The sequence below is a fragment of the Indicator indicator genome, chromosome 6 (genome assembly GCF_027791375.1).
Source record: "Indicator indicator isolate 239-I01 chromosome 6, UM_Iind_1.1, whole genome shotgun sequence".
In the NCBI taxonomy this organism is placed as follows: domain Eukaryota; kingdom Metazoa; phylum Chordata; class Aves; order Piciformes; family Indicatoridae; genus Indicator; species Indicator indicator.
The window spans coordinates 34,951,720-34,970,674 of record NC_072015.1 but is presented as its reverse complement, the minus strand read 5'-3'; the positions used below and the strand labels follow the sequence as shown (position 1 = coordinate 34,970,674).

General features: G+C 39.2%; 1 protein-coding gene across 1 annotated transcript in view; it reads right to left on the bottom strand.

Annotated features, from left to right (window-relative positions):
• The window catches only part of LOC128967635 (dynein axonemal heavy chain 5-like), a 149,822-nt gene that overhangs the window by 435 nt on the left and 130,432 nt on the right, over positions 1 to 18,955 (bottom strand). Inside the window, exons 68-70 of the mRNA XM_054381818.1 lie at positions 16,189 to 16,321; positions 6,335 to 6,543; positions 1,071 to 1,292 (exon numbers count right to left, since the gene is read on the bottom strand). Coding sequence (XP_054237793.1) covers positions 1,071 to 1,292; positions 6,335 to 6,543; positions 16,189 to 16,321 — 564 coding nt within the window. The remainder of the gene's footprint in view (positions 1 to 1,070; positions 1,293 to 6,334; positions 6,544 to 16,188; positions 16,322 to 18,955) is intronic.

Here is an 18,955-nt window from a genome sequence, read left to right as displayed (position 1 = left end):
TGGAAGGAAAAAGCAGTAGAAACCTGGAAAACTGCATGACATGGAAGTAGGTGGAAAAATGATGGTGTGGTTCTAGGAGGGAGAGAGACCGTTGTCTTTTTTTCCCATCCTTTCCCCACTTTGGCTAGTACTCTCCATTCTTTCTCCACCTCCTGTTCCATGAATGAGCTACAAAGGCCAGGATGGCTTTAGCAAGCCTGCTTGTTACCTCTAGACTGCTGGCAGTGGAGTTTCAAAGACGTAAGGTAACTTTTGGGTGTGTTTATGCAGACTATAGCCTCTCAGGCCTTCTAGTAATATAAAGTATCCATTGGCAGGGGGAGAGCAACCCAAGAGCAACATGGAGGCATGCTGAACACCCCAGAGTGCTTGAGTAAACTCCATGTTTGAAAGTGTCTTTGGACAAACCAGGCTACAGCTGGCAAGGTTTGGTTTGTAACAGTTTGCTCTCAGACAGACACAGAAGTGTTTTACCTATGGAGAAGACTTTAGTGCAATTTACTAGTGCAGACAATGACAGCTATCCTTGGGCACTGACCACAACATCTAATCACCACTCCATGGCTACGTTTTAAATCTTAGTCATACCAGTTAAATGTAACTCCACGCATGGATAACTGATCATAAGCCCAGAACTAATGTTCTTCTTCCTATTCTGAAACAAATGCCAGGGATTTCTAGTCATCCGGACACTGACCTCCACAGCAGCTGTCATCAGACCCAGTCCTGGGCTTTGGAAGTTGTGATAGGGTCCCACTTGATTAGCCAAAAGAAGCTGGCTATGGATTGAACCATTTTTTTCAAACATAGCTGTGGTTCTTGGGGCCCTGAAGCCAAGGAACCCAGCACTCGGTCTGCTCTTCTGCACTGCATCCTAAGTTCATTTTCTGACAGGAATATTTTTGTTTAGTTCTGGTGTGTAAACAATTTATCCTCTTCCCAGACCTGATAGTGCTTTACCTTCTTAAAATCTGATGTGAAACCACTACTGCAGACACTCAAAATACTTCCTGGTGTTCTCTGAGCACGCCGTATTACGCCACAGCCAGACATTCTTACTTAATCCTTACCTTAGGTGCCAATTCAACCAGCTTACTGTTTCTGCGGTCCCAACCTGCCCCTTCAAGGAAAAGGCCATAAATGTAAACCCCTCCAATGTCAGCAGGTGGAGGCCCAGTCACATCTTCTTTCATCATCTTGGTCACTTCATTCTGTAAAACAACACTGTCGAGTGCCCATCCTTTTCCCAAATTCATGCGAGTTGTCTCTTGCCTCATAGCAGTCAGAAAACCCTAAGGAGATTGAATATGACACAGAGTGTTTTAAAATACTTGAACTTATCCATTTCAGCCTTTTTTTTTTCCTATAAAATACTGACAGCAGCAGTATAAAACCTCATCCTACTGAATTTTTTCTGCATGCAAAACTACATTCAGTTGTCTAAATCCAGAGCTTTTCCACATTTTCCCAGTCCCATGCATTCTCACATACTTGGTATGCATGTGCTGGTGCTAAGAAGGCACCAAACTGCCTTATTTAACATATCACAAGCTACACGTGTAACTCTCCTCAGCTTGTATGCCTACTTTACAACCAGACAGATGGAGAGAGGTTTACAAGGCTGCCAGATTAATGTGGTTTGTGAGGTTCCAAATACAGGAAGTTGCTCAGCCACAAATGACACCGGTAGTTCATGTGCTGTCTTACCTTTTCTTACACCAACATTGTAACATTGCTTTTCAGTCAAGAAGCATTTTACAGAATACAAAGGAACTACAAACTCGAATTGTGCAATTAAGTCATAGAATCATAGAATGGTAGGGTTTGTAAGAGACCTCTGGAGATCATCTAGTCCAACTGCTCTGCTAATGCAAGTATGCCTAGATCAGGTTGCAGAGGAACATGTCCAGACAGATTTTGAAAATCACCAGAGAAGATGACTCCACAGTCTCTCTGTGCAGCCTGTTCCAATGCCCTGTAACTCTCAAAGTTTCTCCTTAAGTTCAAGTGAAACCTTCTGTGTTCTAGTTTGTATGTACTACCCCTTGTCTTATCCCTGGCCACCACTGAGAAGAGCCCAGCCTCATCATCATGACCTCCATCCTTTAGATATTTACTATATATTGATTGGATTTCCCCTCAGCCTTCTCTTCTCCAGGCTAAAGTCTCTCAGCCTCTCGTTGTAAGAGAGGTACTCCATCCCTCTAATCATCCTTGTGGCTCTCCATCAGACTCTCTCCAGTAGTTCCTTGTCCCTCTTGAACTAGACACAATACTCCAGGTGCAGCCTCACCAGGGTGGAGTAGAGAGGAAGGAGAACTACCTTTGTCCTGCTGGCTACACTATTCTTAACGCACGGAATGAAACAGAATACTGCTGACCTTGGTTATGAGGGCACATTTCTGGCTCATGGTGAACTTGCTGTTCACCAGCATTCCCAGGTCCTTCTCCACAGAGCTGCTTCCATCAGCTCACCCCCTACCCTGTACTTGTGTATGGCATTATTTCTCCCCAGGTGCAGGACTCTACACTTGCTTTATTGAACTTCAGAAGGTTCACCTCTGCCCAGTCCTTCTCTCTAGGTCTTGCTGAATGGCAGCACAGCCTTCTGTTTTTGTCAGCCACTCCCTCCGAGTTTTGTATCTTCATAATGAACAGCCTCTCACTTTGTTCAGTGCAAAGCCTTAATATACTACAATAATGTCCTGTTGTAGACACCAGCAAGATAACCTCACAGCACTTCAGCAGCACAGAACAAAAGTCACTCTTTGTTCTAAAGAGCTATAATCTTGTGATATGGCTGCAAGCTATCACAACACAAGACAGGCTGAAGATGCAGGTTAGCTTCCCTTACATAATGGGCCATTTGCATGCACACTGCAGTTCATGGGAGTCAGTCCTACAAAGACAGGAGGGTATAGTCTGCTTTGCACTTTCAGTGGACATGCTGCGGATGTACACCTTCTATTGCTCTATAGAAACTTATTTGCATAGTCATGACATGAATGAATAAAAATTGAGGGTGCAAGAGGGACTTGCTGAGGACAACTAGGAAGGAAGAAGTTTCGGGACAGATTTCAGAGGAGAAAAAATAGGTATCTGGAAACAGAGACAGGAGAACACACAAAGGTGGGTTTTACAGAGCCAGCAGCACAGCCAGGAAGAAATCAGGAGCAATAAAGGAATTGAACAAGCTTTTAATTTTTCTCCAGTATTCACAGTACAGGATGCTCTGTTGATCTACTGTAGAGCCAAAAGAGTAGACAGAAGTCAGTTGCAGAAACATGAGCATGTTGATCTGCTGAATGTAGAGGACAGCCTCTGGCTGCTGGGACTCAAGTGCTTGCTGCATGTGCTGAGTGCTTTGAAGCTATGCAATGCCCTTCAAGTTATGAGAACATGAGGTGACATTCATGAACTCAGATGTTTTGGTTAACTGACATTGGTTACTTCTCATTAATACTATTCCAGAGACCTCAGGAGAAGTGTTTTAAAGAGGTTTTGTGATAGCACAGATAATTGTAATTGCATTTGAAGTAGCTGAGAACTCTAGCATATAGCTAAGGGAGACAGGATTAAAGGCCAAGTTCTTCTATCAGAAACACCATTATATGAAAGCTGAATCTTTGTAGTTAATTTGTGGAATTTTAATTTGTAGAAACACACTAGCACCAATAGTTTAAAAAACACGAAGCGTTCACTGCCAGAAGGCCCCAGAGGGCTACTAGATCCCAGATAAACTGAAATATTAAAGAAAGAAGAGCCTGAAGAGGATAGGACAGAGCAATGAGTGTATTAAGGGAATAGTTCAAAGGCACTGTGGAAACAGTAGAGTAAAAGTAAGCTTGGAGCTGTGAGCTGTCTTCAGGGATAAGATTTGGAGTGCAGACTGTTCTTACAGAGATGGCAGGACCTATGTGCTGTCTGCAGTGGGATTTGTAACACTTGTCTGCTCATTTGAATGAATCCTAGACAGTGTATAAAGACTATAGCTGTGAGCTGAGGCCCAGCTGGGTATCCCAGAGCAGGTGAACAGCACAATAAACAGCAAGAAAGAATCAAGTGGCTTGAGGTGCCACTTTACAGATGAGGGCTTGGCTCCCTTCAAACCTCTCTGTCAGGGACGTAATAGACCATTTGCCATGACATTGGTTTTGATTTCTGGTAATCTTTGCACAGTTTTATTTTTGTTTGCATGGTCTGGGAATCTGTTTATTGTTATGTTGTTGGAGGATGGGGGACAGGCATGCTGAGACTTCAGAAAAAGGGAAGATTATTTCTTCTTTCTTTCTCTGCTTTTTCCTGAACTTCTCCCTAGCCTGTTCACTGAAGGCTGTTAAAATAACCAGTGAAAATGAACTCTGAACCTTTTAGTGATGGAGAAACAGGCATCTGTGGAAGCTATGACAAGATATATGGAAATCAGTTAATTATATTGCTTCCACAACCATATTCTCTCCTTTAACTTGCTTAGGAGCTTCCTTCTTTGTCGTTTACTTCTCAGTTTCTATAGCAAGCAAATTACAGCAGGTTTACTAGAATCAACTGGGCACAGAGGAATGGAGGCACAGTGATTCAGGTTCTTATTTGTATATGCAATGCTTTGGAATCTGAGGGTCTTATAAATAGGCCAAGGTTTTACTATGCTACATACTATACAACCAGAAGGAAATTTCTGCCTCAGAGGGCTTAAAACCCTTGTATAGGACAAGTGCCAGCACCCAGATACAGAGATGTAAACAAGGAAACAATAAACCAATGTCAGCCACAAAACGGAATTTGGGAGCTAGAAATTAGATATGCACAGTGTTAGGTACTTTTCAGGAAAAAAAATCCAGTAACATCAGATTAACTTCCAAGAGGGAAGAAAATTCATGGCACCTCTTGTTTTGTTCACTCCAGTTATCTTGGCCCAATGCACAGAGGGAATCAGGTTTCTTCAACACAGAAACCTGAGCCTGCTCTCGTTTGTATCACTATAAATGAAGGTTAACTTCTGTGAAATTACTGAATTTATCCTTGTGTATAAACAGTTCAAGAGAAGGCAAAGCCAGGCCCTATTTTTTTTTTTTTATTGCCAGAATGCCTCCTTCTCCCACTGCTATAAATCTGCTTTATTGTCTCGTGTTATCCATGGCATTTACCCATTGACTATAAACAGTGAGATCCATGCAAGTAGGTAAATTACAAATTACATAGAAGCTGCATTTCATCTCACAAATGAAAACAATTTTCTGACAATTTCTCAGGTATTACAAACACCAACAAAACCAAAAGCCACTTAGGGTTGTGGCCTGCCTGATCACTGCCTAAGTTACTTCAAATATATTAGAGTGCCACTGTTGGTATGTTGCTAACAAAGTATGAAAGCATAATCATTTTATTAAAACTCCTACTCCTCTCCTTAATACTCTTGGTTGGGAATCCTTTGCTCAGGGATTCTGTTAGCACACTTCCATGCTTTAAAGGGGTATCAGCTGACAACTGACACAGGAGAGATGATAGATGGATATTTCCCAGCAGTAATCCTAGAGAATATTTGCCACTGTTGCTTTCTCTATTCTAGGCAGCTGTTTCAGCTAGCTTTTGCATTGCTAACAAGTACTGAGATTAAAATAGATATTTAAAATAGCTTTTTGCTAAGGCTTTACATAAACCTGTTGGCTAGATACTCTCACAATGACTCACTTCCACAACTCCTACTTCCCACAAACATCTGTGAATCACAAAAAGCTTTAATGAACGGGGATAGCTGTGCAAAGAGACTACACATCATCTAGGTATGCATACTTCAATTCTTTTAATTCTGTTCTCAGCTGTTTCCTTTTTATCTTTCATTTTGTGCCAGGTTTTTAGTGCAGGCAAGAGGCTGTATATTTTATGTCTCTGCAGACCAAGTCTGGCACAATCCTGGGGTGGTATAAATAACAAACCCTCCAATTCAAGAAACTGAAGGATTGAAAGCCAAGTTCAAATCTCTTCTTCTTGTGTCAAAGTTTTGAAACTTACCTTCTTTTATACTCAAAGGGATTTTAAGATAATGAATGAACACCAGATTAATGTAACAGAGGAGGGGAGAAAAGGGGGACAACATTGAAATTTGAAAAGATATGTTTACCCAACTTCCACACTATAATTAAAGCAACTAGAGGATGCATTTCATTATTTTGGTCTAGCAAAAATCTCTTCAATAGATGTTGATGTTAATTTATAATATATTTCTACTAAAATGAGATTACACTTCATATAGTCATTATTGAGTCATCTTGAAGCTCTCTCAGGGTCTAATTTAACTGTTACATAGGAGTTAGAAAGATCTATCTGTCGGTCTTACCTGTGGATTAAAGAATCCAGTCATCCAGAACTGATTTGGTCGGCCATTCTGCAGCCAGCTGCTGAACTGCTGGTTTCTTTCAAGAAGTTCAGTAAACCAAAACCCTAAAGTAGCTGACTCCCAGGAAATCTTAAACCATAGTTTTGGAATTCTAGCATCATACATATTATCCAAAGCATCTTGCAATTCCTCTGACATAATTATGGTTCCTGGAAGATAAGTAAAACATTCAGAATGAACTTTCCCCTAGCTTGCACAGGCAATTAAAACTTCCAAATTACATTCTGAGTCTAATAATAAACCCTCTTTTGTTATGCCTTAATTGCATACTTGTTGCATTAAACTCTTATCAGTTTGCAGTTAATTTTCCCAAACTCATAAGGCTTGATTTAAAGTTAAAGGTGGAAAGATAAATGATATTTCTTCTGTTATTTTGATCAGAAATAAAGTTTTAAAAGAATCTGTCCTTCTCCCTCACACATAATATTTGTGTTTGTTATATTCACACTGTGTTTGGGATGTGATTAATCACTTAAATTTTTTTAACATACTTTAATGGTTCCCACAATCAATGATAGAGGCATACCCTGTAGCTCATCTATATCCTCAGCATGTACTGACAGTGATTATGTTTGTGAAATTCATTGTTAGCAATGATAACTTTGTACATTTCCATTATCAAGATTCCCAGTGGGAAAGCAGGATATAGAAGACACCTAAAGGCAAGATTTTTAAAAATGTTTTTTCTTTTATATTTTTTTTTCTTTTGGCAGTGGCAGTGCACACTCACATATTCCATGCATAATAGTGTTGTTTTCATTAAAATACTGACATTTACTAAGACAGTGACACTTCACCAGTCTGTGTGCAGAAGTTCCTACACCTTATCCATCTGTGCTTTCAATAGTACTGAGACCTGGCACATGGCCATGCCTCAGAGGTCTTCTCTATTCCAGCTAAAATATTATAAATTATAGAAATTGGCCTAGTAGCTCCCATCCCAATTAAATGTTTTTGTAATACCAGTGTTCAATGCATCATCACACACACAAGTATTGTAATTGCTCCAAGGATTACATGAGATACTAAAAAGTATGTAAAGGAAAAAAGGTCTGAATGACTGCAATCAAGAACTGTAGTGGCCCATCTAAACGGATCTATATGGATTTGTGGCCTGTAGTATGCAAGCATCAAATCTCTTCCTTTCATTGAGTGAGGTTGGCAGGTTCCCGGTTCACAGGAAGGAGAAAAATATTCACCTGCTCTAGTATAAGGCCCTCAACAGGCTGCACGTGGATATCTGCTCCACTGTTAGCCTCCATGGACTGCAGAGGGGCAGGCTCCCTCACTGTGGTCTTCACTGTGGACTGCAAGGGAATGTCTGCTCTAGCATCTCCTCTCTCTCCCCCTCTTCATTGACCTTTCATTTGCAGAGTTTCTTCTCTCACATATCCTCACTCTTCTCTTCTCTTCTCTTCTCTTCTCTTCTCTTCTCTTCTCTTCTCTCTCTTCTATTCTCTTCTCTCTCTTCTCTTCTCTCTCTTCTCTTCTCTTCTCTTCTCTTCTCTTCTCTTCTCTCTCTTCTCTTCTCTTCTCTTCTCTTCTCTTCTCTTCTCTTTTCTCTTCTCTTCTCTGGCTGCCATTGTGCTTCTGCAAGCAAGTCTTCCCCCTTCCTAAATATGTTATCTCAGAGGCACTACCACTCTTGCTGAAGGGCTCAGCCTTGGCCAGAGCTGGATCTATCAGTCATAGGGGAGGCTCCTAGCAGCTTCTCACAGAAGCCACCACTGGAGCCCTCCTGCTACCAAAACGTTGCCATGCAAACCCAATACACATGCGTTTGCTGTAATGACTTTGTAGTCAGGTTCAGAATCATGTTTTGGGATGGATAAGAGTCTGTTACACACAATTAATAAACCTTCTCTTTTGGTGTAAATCTTTTCTAACATATAACCAATAACACTGATATTGAAGAAAGAAGACACTCTGTGCCTGGAAAACCACAGTGTAAGACCATACATTCTATCCACCCCCCTGAGGCAGAGAAAGTAGGAAAAAAATCATTCAACAATTGTTGGTTTCAACCTCAGAGCAATCATAGTGAGGGCAGGAAGCAAGTGAAGAACATCCTGTTTGAGCCATTTGATCATTGCCATCTAAACTAAGAAAAGCCAAACTCTTATCTCTGGTCCTTCCTTGTTTTCCAACTGATGCAGCCAGCTTTCTCCTCTAGAAAGGGTTGTGAGAGAGACACATTTTCTTCCCTGTTCTTGCAGGCAGGCTGATGGTTTTCAAGTTCAACAACACAATCAGTCTCTGCCCCAAAACATGTTGAAATCTGTTAGGATATTTGCCCATTATGACTCAGAGTAGCTGCTGAGAATGGTAAGAGTGTTCTTGAGGATGAGGTATGTTCACAGTTCTGACCTTGCCCATACAGCTTCACAAATATTTCTAGTGAGTGGGTGTTGTCTGGCAGTAGGCATACAGTGCTTGAATTTCAGCACTAAATGACATCTGTGGGTGTTGGGATGCAATTCCTGCTGCTAAAATACTCTGATAGAAATAAAAATAATTTTAAAAATAAAAGAATAGTCAGAAATAAAATCAGTAACACACAAGAAAAACGATGGCATCTGTCTGGCGAAAGGTAGTACAGGTGTTTGAAAAACTTTGACAAATTGAATGAGTAGCACAAGATCACAGGCTTCTCATATTTAACTTCTGAGAAGCTCAGAGCCCTGGATACCATATGAAGAGACTGAACGTCCTATGAACTTAACATGACAGGTTTGAATGTTCTATGAATGAGACAGGACAGCTGTTTATAACTTCGTTATTTTGAGGGGTTACTTCATGATATTCCTTTTTTTGACTGGAATAAAGCCTATCTGAAAAGGACTGATGAAAGGTCCTGGATACTATATGAAGAGACTGAACATCCTATGAACTTAACATGACAGGTTTGAATGTTCTATGAATGAGACAGGACAGCTGTTTATAACTTCGTTATTTTGAGGGGTTACTTCATGATATTCCCTTTTTTGACTGGAATAAAGCCTATCTGAAAAGGACTGATGAAAGGTCAGGTCAGTTAAAGGCATTAGGGTATTTCCTTGATTCAGAAACAGTATGTCCTGTAATCATGCTGTGGCACAGTATAGACAGTTTGGAAATTAGGACTTCCCATTTTTGTTGCCCTAAATTTATACCATCTCACTTTTAAACCATATCTACATCTGTTATATTGCTCTATAGTGAGTAAGCCAAATAAAGATTTTAAGTTCTGAGGATAACTACCTTTTATTGTTAATTAAATTAAATAATCTGTTCTTTTAAATTGGTCTGGGCTTAGGGCCATTCATTCAATAGGTACAACATGTTGAATGGAGTACATCAGGACTATGTGTTATTTCATGGAGTTGCCACTACCATACTGACTACAAGCTGAAGCTGAAAACTATGGAATCTGTAAAATTTTGTACCTGCATTTTGAATTTCACATTCAGGAAATTTCACATTCATATCCAAACTAGAAAACATGCATATATCATTTAAATGAGTGGATAAAGTTAGGAACAAAAACTCCAGCATAAACCCAAAAAAAGCCTCAATTCACTGACTGATTTGTTTCCCACAGGCACAGATGTGAATCAAGAATAACCAGAAGAATTATGTAGGGTATAGATGAGATGAGAAGAAGCTAGTTTCTCCATCAAGTACAGTTTGCCAATAGCTGACATCATTATTACAGGATTGGAGACTATCCCTTAAGGATAATACGTGCTAGACGATGAGTCTGTTAAGCTAGCCTTAACAGTACACAGAGGAAAAAGCTCACTGAGGGCATCAATCTATTCTTGACCGTCACAGCTGAAGCTACAGAAGTTGATCTTTTCAGCCACTAATCCATACTCAAATTGGCCTCCCAAGCAATGAGGTTTGTCTTTGGAATAGTGACTCCTTTCCTCCACCACCAAGCAGCAGCTCCCTCTTCTTTGTTTAAAGTGTTGAAGAGAAAAATCCCAACTTACTTACAACTTAATAAGCTTTCCTCCCTTTCTGCCTTATAGCAACAGCTAACTTGCTTGTGCTTTCTCCAAAGAAAGCTTTACTTATTATTTCACCCAAAGGCACAATGTATTCAGACTACTAGATAAAAGCAATACAGGTCCCTCTTTTTTCACCTGTAGCACTTGGTCACTTCAGCATTTGGAGATGATTCCCAGGAAGCTCTAAGAAGCACATTTAACTCCACCACACTGTTTTAATTCCAAGGTCCTCAACAATTTATCACCTTCTTTTGCTCCTGGTCTCCAGAAGAGGCAGCCAAGCCCTACAATGCAGAACACTCTCTCTGTCACACAGTCCCTGTTCTGTTTCCTTTTAGTTCCCACTGTCCTTTTCTGCTGCAGAATACTCTGATTTAATTCTTCAAGTCAGGAGACATGAAAGGAACAGAGAAACTTGAGTAGCATGTGATTTTTCACAGAGAAGAGAGCACAAATCCTGGATAGTCTGCAATAGCAAATTCCTTCAGTCAGTAAGAAGGCAATTTGAAAGTAACCTTGCAAGTTGTTCTGAAGACTTGCCAGCTCCAGTACTAAATACACTTATGCACCCACAAGAAAACAAAATGAACAAACCAACCTGAAAAGCAATAATTTGAAGATGAAAATCCATCTGGGACATCTCCCAAAAGGTAATACAATTCACCACCCTGAGCTAGAGTAACAGAACAGTCAATTTGTCCTAAATGTGCAATGTATGTTTCTAACAGTTGTCCTGGCCATCATCGTGGCAAGCATACATGACACTTATTAAGTAGTCCAGAAATACCATGCCACATTTTGTAAAGGACAACATTCTGGCATTCTTATCAGGATCAGAAGTAAATCATGGAGGAGAGCTGCTGAGCCAAGAGGTGCTATCCCACAAGACACACTAGACTCATCCTATCCATTCCTCAAATGAGTTCCCCATTGTTACATTCCATTAATGTCCTCAGTGAGTGCTCTCACTGCGTCACATAAAATCCTCATCCAAAAGTGGAATACACAGATGAACTCTACAAGCCACATGCGCACACACTGTAAGAATTAATAAGGTAAGAGCCCAAGATCTTTCAGTCCAAAAGTCTATTGCCATCAGCAGCAGACAAAACTAAAATTGTGTAGCAGTCCTGAGGCATTACAAGTCAAAAGAGAACTTAGCCAGCCAGTGGGAATGTGTCCATATTCCTTTTGTTCACAAGAAATGATGTTTTCTGGTCACTCAGGCAAGATTAGTTTCCTGGGCTTCAGTTTTTCACCACATAGATGGGAATAAATTATAAGTTACCTCTTTGGGCTTTTTTGGAATTCACTTATACCCTTCTTGTGAGGAACTACATGTAGAAATGCCTTTCAGCAACATGTTACAAACAACACCCACAGTATTCTGAATTAGAAAAAAGTAGTGAACCTTTACTTCATTCTTTCAGGGATTTCACACACAGGTTTGTGTAGATGACATAGGAATTCTAAGGGATTTCTGTTATGTATGTAGAACAACAAGATACCTCACTTCTGCATGTAGTTCTGGGTATTTCAACATCTTCTTATATGAATGACAAAAAAAGAAACGCTGAAGGCTAACATGCTGGCCAGTAATAAGGATGGTGGGTAGGTAAAAGCAGGTAATGACAACGTTTTTTTAATAAGGTATTAAGTCAATGACTGAGATGTACAGAAACTAGTGAAATGCAGCAGTATTCCTCAAGGCCTTGTTTCTAACACTTATTATTCAGCTTTGCCTGTATTATAAAGTTAAAAAAATATTAAAAACACATACCAAAATGCGTAATTTTTTATTCTCCAATACCTTCTGTCTTAATAGTCTCACCTGTATTTTCTTACACTTCTCAAACTGGCATAAATTATAGCTGAAACATGCTGGTGTATTAATTTTAACACATTTTCATGCATATAATCTATGTGTCATTTAGAGAACATGCATATGGTGTATACCTGTGCAGATAAAAAGAAGGCAAATAGCAAAGTCCCATATTCCCTTAGTAATATCCTTGTTCCTGATCCTGTTATTCCTAAAGCTCTGCTTGCCCTCTCTTTCAGCACAGGGAAAGAACAATCTGGGATTTTTTTTTTTTCTAACAAGTCCTTACATGTAGGTTGTTTGGTGTGCATTACATGCATGAAAATACACTATCTTTGTAACATGAGGGGTCCCACATTGCAGTTGCAGTGGAAAGTTTGCTTAAGCTTGGTAGAGCTTCTCCATGACAAATGACTTCTGGAGTAGCTATTTGTATTGTCTCCTCTTCTTTGGCCTTCTATTTTGATCCTATGGCTTACAGTTCCTATAGGTGCTTGTTTTGCAAATAGTTAAAAAAACAAGAGAAAAATGAAATATGGGCCTGTGAAAGCAAATCTTTACACATTACAAGCCACGTAAAAGCTTTTAGAAGACTTGTAGAATTCTCAGAAAATACGTTAATAGGAAAATGACTTCTCTCTCCTAACTCTGCAAGTAGCAGTGGGGATTCTGTGGTGATGTTGCACATATATCATATGAAAGGATAACAGATCCAAGGTTCCTTATATGGCCTTCACTTGTTCATGGAATAGGCAGTTCCAAAAGACTTGACTGAAAACACACACTGTAAGGTGCCAGAAACAAATGCCAAGGTGGATGTGGTTTTATGACCACAGTATAATGTAGATATACTCATAAATAAATGAGTTAAGCATTTGCTTCTTTCACAACTGGCCCTTAAACAAAATGCCAAGTAAGTTAAAAAACATCAGGTAATAAAGCAAAATTAAAAGCTGTGCTCATTTCCATTGCTAAGGATTCAATATCTACTTTCAGTGCTACTACAAGCATGCTCCACTACTGAGATTCATGGAGGGCACTCAAGGCAGATTAGGGAAAGCTCCCTCAATGTCTCTTCTCACTGTTCATTGACAGGAGATATACTGGGCTGCATCAAAATGCTTAGCATTCCTACTTCAGTGCATGGAGAAATAAAAACACCCCCCACAGTCTCATAGATAGGCCACATTCAGTTCCCCTCTAAAATTTGAGGAGACTAGGAATAACTGAATAGGTCATTAGATTTTATTGCATTTAAAGATACTATCTTCATAAGTAGGGGAGAGGGTTTGAAGTGCCCACTCTCCAATAAACAACTAGGGTATTGGTACTGCATGCCAGGGGATGCTGTGGAGAAAGATAAGGCATGCACATGGGAACTCTATGCCTCATACGCTGCCCTACTAACAATATGACCATCTTCTTACAGGGGCTCAAGATCTGATGTTCATAATCCACTAGGGTCTGGAGTTTTGTTTCAAACTCTGTGTATTACTGCTCCTTATCTCTAAAGAAGATTTCTTTTTTTGGAACATAGTCTGTTTAGGTCACTTGGGAGGACAATTTTCATTGCTGTTTTCTGATTTATGTGAAGCTCTGTATTATACCAACTGTGAAATGCATTCTGGGCAATCAATAAGTAATTAAAACAGAACTAATGGTTGGGACATAACTGAGAGTACAAAGTGCAGCTACAATCTAATTATTACAATTTGATCCAACAGAAGTATCCCTCCAGGCAGCAAAGTCTATTGGTGGAGATGCAGGCTTGTGGTGCATGGCTGCCAACAAACGTTGGACACATGCTGAGCATCCTCACTCCTCCTAAAAGCTGAACACTGCTCAATCTGCCCTCTGGACAGAGGGATAAAACTGTCTCTGCTAATTCCCTCAACATCCCACATGTTCAGCTGCACATGGACTGTCACTGAGAAGGGCTTTATATTAACTCAAATGTAACTCAGTGAGCAACAGCAGAATGACAAGGACCATCTGTTCACATCCAACCTGTAGGACTAAATATTCAGATCTCCTTTCATAAAGCTACATGACACAACATGAATATACACTATATTCTTAAACATAAAATTTGTTTGAGAATTTAGCTCTTCTCTAAGTGGATGTTCAGGCCTTAAGACGCTCATGAAGCCAGAGGCAGATGCATGACCAATGCAAATGTCAAAATTCATACAACCAGTTTGAGTAAGCAGATCAGATGGTGTCATTGTAAGGAAAAAGAAGCACCTTAGATGATCTGAGACTGAAGCTGACTAATTTTGGGGTGAATCAAGTATGTGAGACTTTAGGGGTTTCCCTTTTGATGTGTCTAAATGTTCTTTCCATCCCCTAAATAATGGTCTACTGTATGTGCTTCATATATCACAAATCTTTCAGAAACCATTCATTGTTATTGTTAAATACACATCCAATTGTGGTTTCACAGCAACTTTTCATTATATTTAACTTGCCTGTCCCTAAGAAAATTACAATGTTTTAGAAGATTGCACAAAAGATACAGCAGTAATTTGATTAAACACCTAGTAGAGGACTATGCCCACTGTGGAATTGAATACTAAGTGCAAATAAATCATGTTACTTATCCACCCCTCTGCAGAATATTATGCATTTTGAGACTTTAAATATATCTGTCACAATCAAGGAAAGATTAATACTTTATTGGATGGAAAGCATTATATTAATTTACTTGAAAAGGGACTCAATGCACACGTAAAAGGAAATTTTCAGCTCAGTATTGAAACAGAGAACAATTGTTTCTTCCGGCTTGATCTTTGCATAGGTTATTACAGGACATGGAAGCTAATTAGCCTTGGGCATATTTAGGAACTTCTTTCCTAGATTCAGATTAGAGGCATGATGTTTCTGAAGCACTCACTGTTGCCTCACTGTATCATACAAATGACATGAAAAGATCCCTTTTGATTCTTATGCAACAAAAATACAAATTAAAGACATTTCCCTTCATGAAGACTGGAAGACATGAGCAAGACAGATCAGAGTACTGGCATCACCTGCATCAAAAGGGAGGCACTCTGACCTTCTCCCTGTGGGGACAGTTTTCTGTCTCAGGTATTTTTTGCCTGGAGAACAGCAGACCTGATCAAGATCCTCACCAGTGGGAGTGACCCATTCCTACTTCATTTTCATTTATTGCTAATTCAAGAAGCTTGGCTGAGCAACAGCATACATTCCTTCCTGGAGCAGACAGTAACATCAGTCCTTTCTTTTTCCTCACTTCTTTTCTGATCAAATTTTCCATCTGCATCTAGTCGCCTGTACTCTTGATTTATTTTAACTACATTCACTATTGCTCACTTTCACCCAGACTCCTGTCTCTGAGAGAAACAGAGTGCTGTTCCCTCTCTCCTGTGATGGCTAAAAGAAAAACCTTGTCACACTCTTCTGACTGCACTCCCACTCACTTTAGCTTCCATTTAAAGATATCCTATTTGGGGCAACCAGTTTAACCAACACTGCAAATCTCACATTCAATTAGAGTCTTTACTACCTTGCCTCCTGAGTGCCCGTCTCTTAACTATTTAGCAGGAACACTTTTACCTTGTTCTATATCATTATGCCTCAGCTTAATTTCACAAATGACTCTGGCACACAACCTGTGGACCTAATCATGCAATTCAGCTCCTTTGAGCTCTACAGAGATCCTGGAGAGAATCACAAAAGTGTAGTAGTGCTACAGGGCATGAACTGCAAGACTGGAGCACATGCAAACAGAATAAATTAAGGAGGAGTGTCCTCAGAGATGCAGTTGTAAGGCTTTATGGGGTGGAATTAGTGGTCATATGATAGAGAAAAAGAGAAAAATTGAGGGTGGGAGAGAACAAAAGAGAATGAGGTAGAAAGGGATGAAAGGAAGGGAAATATTTAGTTAATACATAGTATAAGCAACAACTAGTAATAAACACTGCGTCTTAATTAGTGTGATTTTAAATCTTGTGACTTACCATCAATAGCCAATTTGAGATCCATCAGGATAGTTCGAACTCTTGATATAAGGTGTTGCATGCAGTCAATTTCTTGACGAAGAAATATGTTTATGGGTTGAACAGCTCCCATCTTTTGAAGCTGGGCTTTCACCTAAATGACAATAGGGCAATGATTATAAAATGTAATCTCCTGTTTCCCATGCACCAATTTTTGAAAGCAAAATAACATTGTGTTGGTTTTTTTTGTTTTTTGGGTTTTTTTATTATTTTTCAATTGTATTGCATAATTCTTGAGAAAAGAAACTCTTATGTAACAGATGGCCATTCAAGTCCTGTGCCAACTGTAAGATTTAGCACACTGTGACTCATTAGCTTACCAAAAGGAACTCCTCCATCATTCTAAGGAGGGAAAGTTCCCTCTTTTTGAAGGGACACAGCAGTTCCTTATGTCCTTGTTAGGCTGCAGAGTCTTAGATACTAAAAAAAACCCCCAAACTACATACAATACAAAAGCATGTTTGATCATAACTTCTTCATATTTCCAAATTGTGTTAGGTGAACTTTTTCAGCACTTCTTGCCCTGCTGAGTTGAAATAATGCTACAGATGGAGTTTGACTTAACAAGCACAATGGTACATGAAAGCTGCTACTTCCAGTAGCATGTGACTCACTCATAAGACAAGGTGCTCATGGATGCGTTACTAGAGAGCCAAGATTGCCCAGAATAATACAGAGGCCACAGAATTCTGTTACACCCTTATGTGCACTATTTAGTAGGTAGAACAGAGACTATTTTCAAAATGAAATTACTTGTCTATGTTACTTCAGGATGTGACACTAGCAAAAGATTTCCTTGCCTCACTTTTGCATATGATGCATACACTGTATGTTCTGCCTATATTAAAGATCCCTGTGTAAGAGTGATGAGGGAGAAGAATCATGGTGCCTGTATCTCACACACTACCAGAATTCTAGACTTTAAAGACTTTCATGTGTTTTTCTCTACTATGACTCAGCTTTCAGAAAACAACTAGCCCTTTGTTCTCACTACCACTCAGCCACACACATCATCTTTCACAATGAAGCAGCCTGAACCTTGAGTTTTGCCATTGTCACTCCTTTCCTATGCAGGTGAAAATCTGCAAGGGAACTCTGGAACCAAAAAGAGATCTCCAACATTAAAATAAGATCCTAAATCTATTAATTTATTATTAAAAGGCTGACTCATAGGATCATAGAATCATAGAATTGTTAGGGTTGGAAGGGACCTCAAGGATCATCCAGTTCCAACCCTCCTGCCATGGCCAGGGACACTTCACACTAGATCAGGTTGCCCAGAGTCACATCCAACCTGGCCTTAAACACCTCCAGGGATGAGGCTTCTACCACCTCCCTGGGCAACCTGTTCCAGTGTCAGTTTGCTACAATAGTTTAAGAGCTTATTTTGAACTTACAAACACAAGATGAAGAAAGAGTTAGAAAGTCTATTCTTTCAAAAAGCAGAGCATCATTGGAATTGTACTGTAGTCAAGCAGAAGACACAAGATTTGATATAATGCATGCTATTTCATCAAGGTCAGAAGTTCACTGTATGTTGCTTTTTATTTTTACATATATATGGAAAAATACATATATATGTATTTTATATATATATAAAATTGTATACATTATTATGTATACTATGTTTTATACACAAATAATAAACATTAAATATCATATTATTGCACCAAATAGCAAGTTTCTGCAAGATTAATGTAATACAGCAGTTGAGTGGTTGTAATTGCTAGTATAAATTAGTAAATGCTTTGACAATTTCCAATTCTCAAGTTTCGACTCCAAGCCCAATAAAACACTCATTTTCAACTCTATATGCTATTCTTTTTGGGAAACAGCTATCAGCAAGGTTATTAATCATATTTTAATCACCAGGACCCATGAGTTTGTTGGACAGAACGTCCAACAAATAGGTGCCAGCAAATTATGCTAATGCTTTGCAGTGTGACAGTTCATTTTACAGATTGAGTTAATGTGTTTCTTCCTGTAAAAGAGAAAAAACTGAAATCAGCTATCAAAAGACCACAGCTGAGAAAATAAATTCCTTTGGGATAATTTACACAATGAAGTATTCTGACTTTTTTCATACAAAATGAAGGAAAAACTTCTGCTTTCTGAAAATTTCACAGGAATTGATCATTTTCCCTCTTTCCAAAAAAAGAAGAAAAAAAAGGTTGATTTTTTTTTTTCCTCCCAGAATACTTGGAAGTCTAATGCATACCACTACTACAAAAGGAGTGACACAGAATGCAGCCTTTGCATTTTATCTTTTAAATATGAAATACACTTATTTTGTAGTCTACAAAGCATGTGTTAATTTGGGGGGTCATTTAGTGAAACAATGTCTCCCATTTGAGAAAATGTTTTATGGAAGATGTTGCTAATGTGCTTATTTTTCAAAATATTTAGATTTACGAATCTACAAAGAGAAAATGAAACAAACATTTAAAATTAATGTACCGATAATTGCACAATTTAACCAGTGAATTCTCAGAACTTAAACACTCCTCTGCTCTGTTTTCATGTAGCTACAAAAACATCTGTAATGTTTTGAATAATGGAGTGAACCAACAATGCAGAAATTTGTTAATCCATTAAAAGATGTGCTTGCAACACTCAACCTGCAGCACCTGGTTTCATAACCAGATATGAAAACTGAACCCAATTATATACCTCCTTCCTCACTGTATATGAATCAGTCCTGACCTTCACTGAGATTTACGAGGTGTAA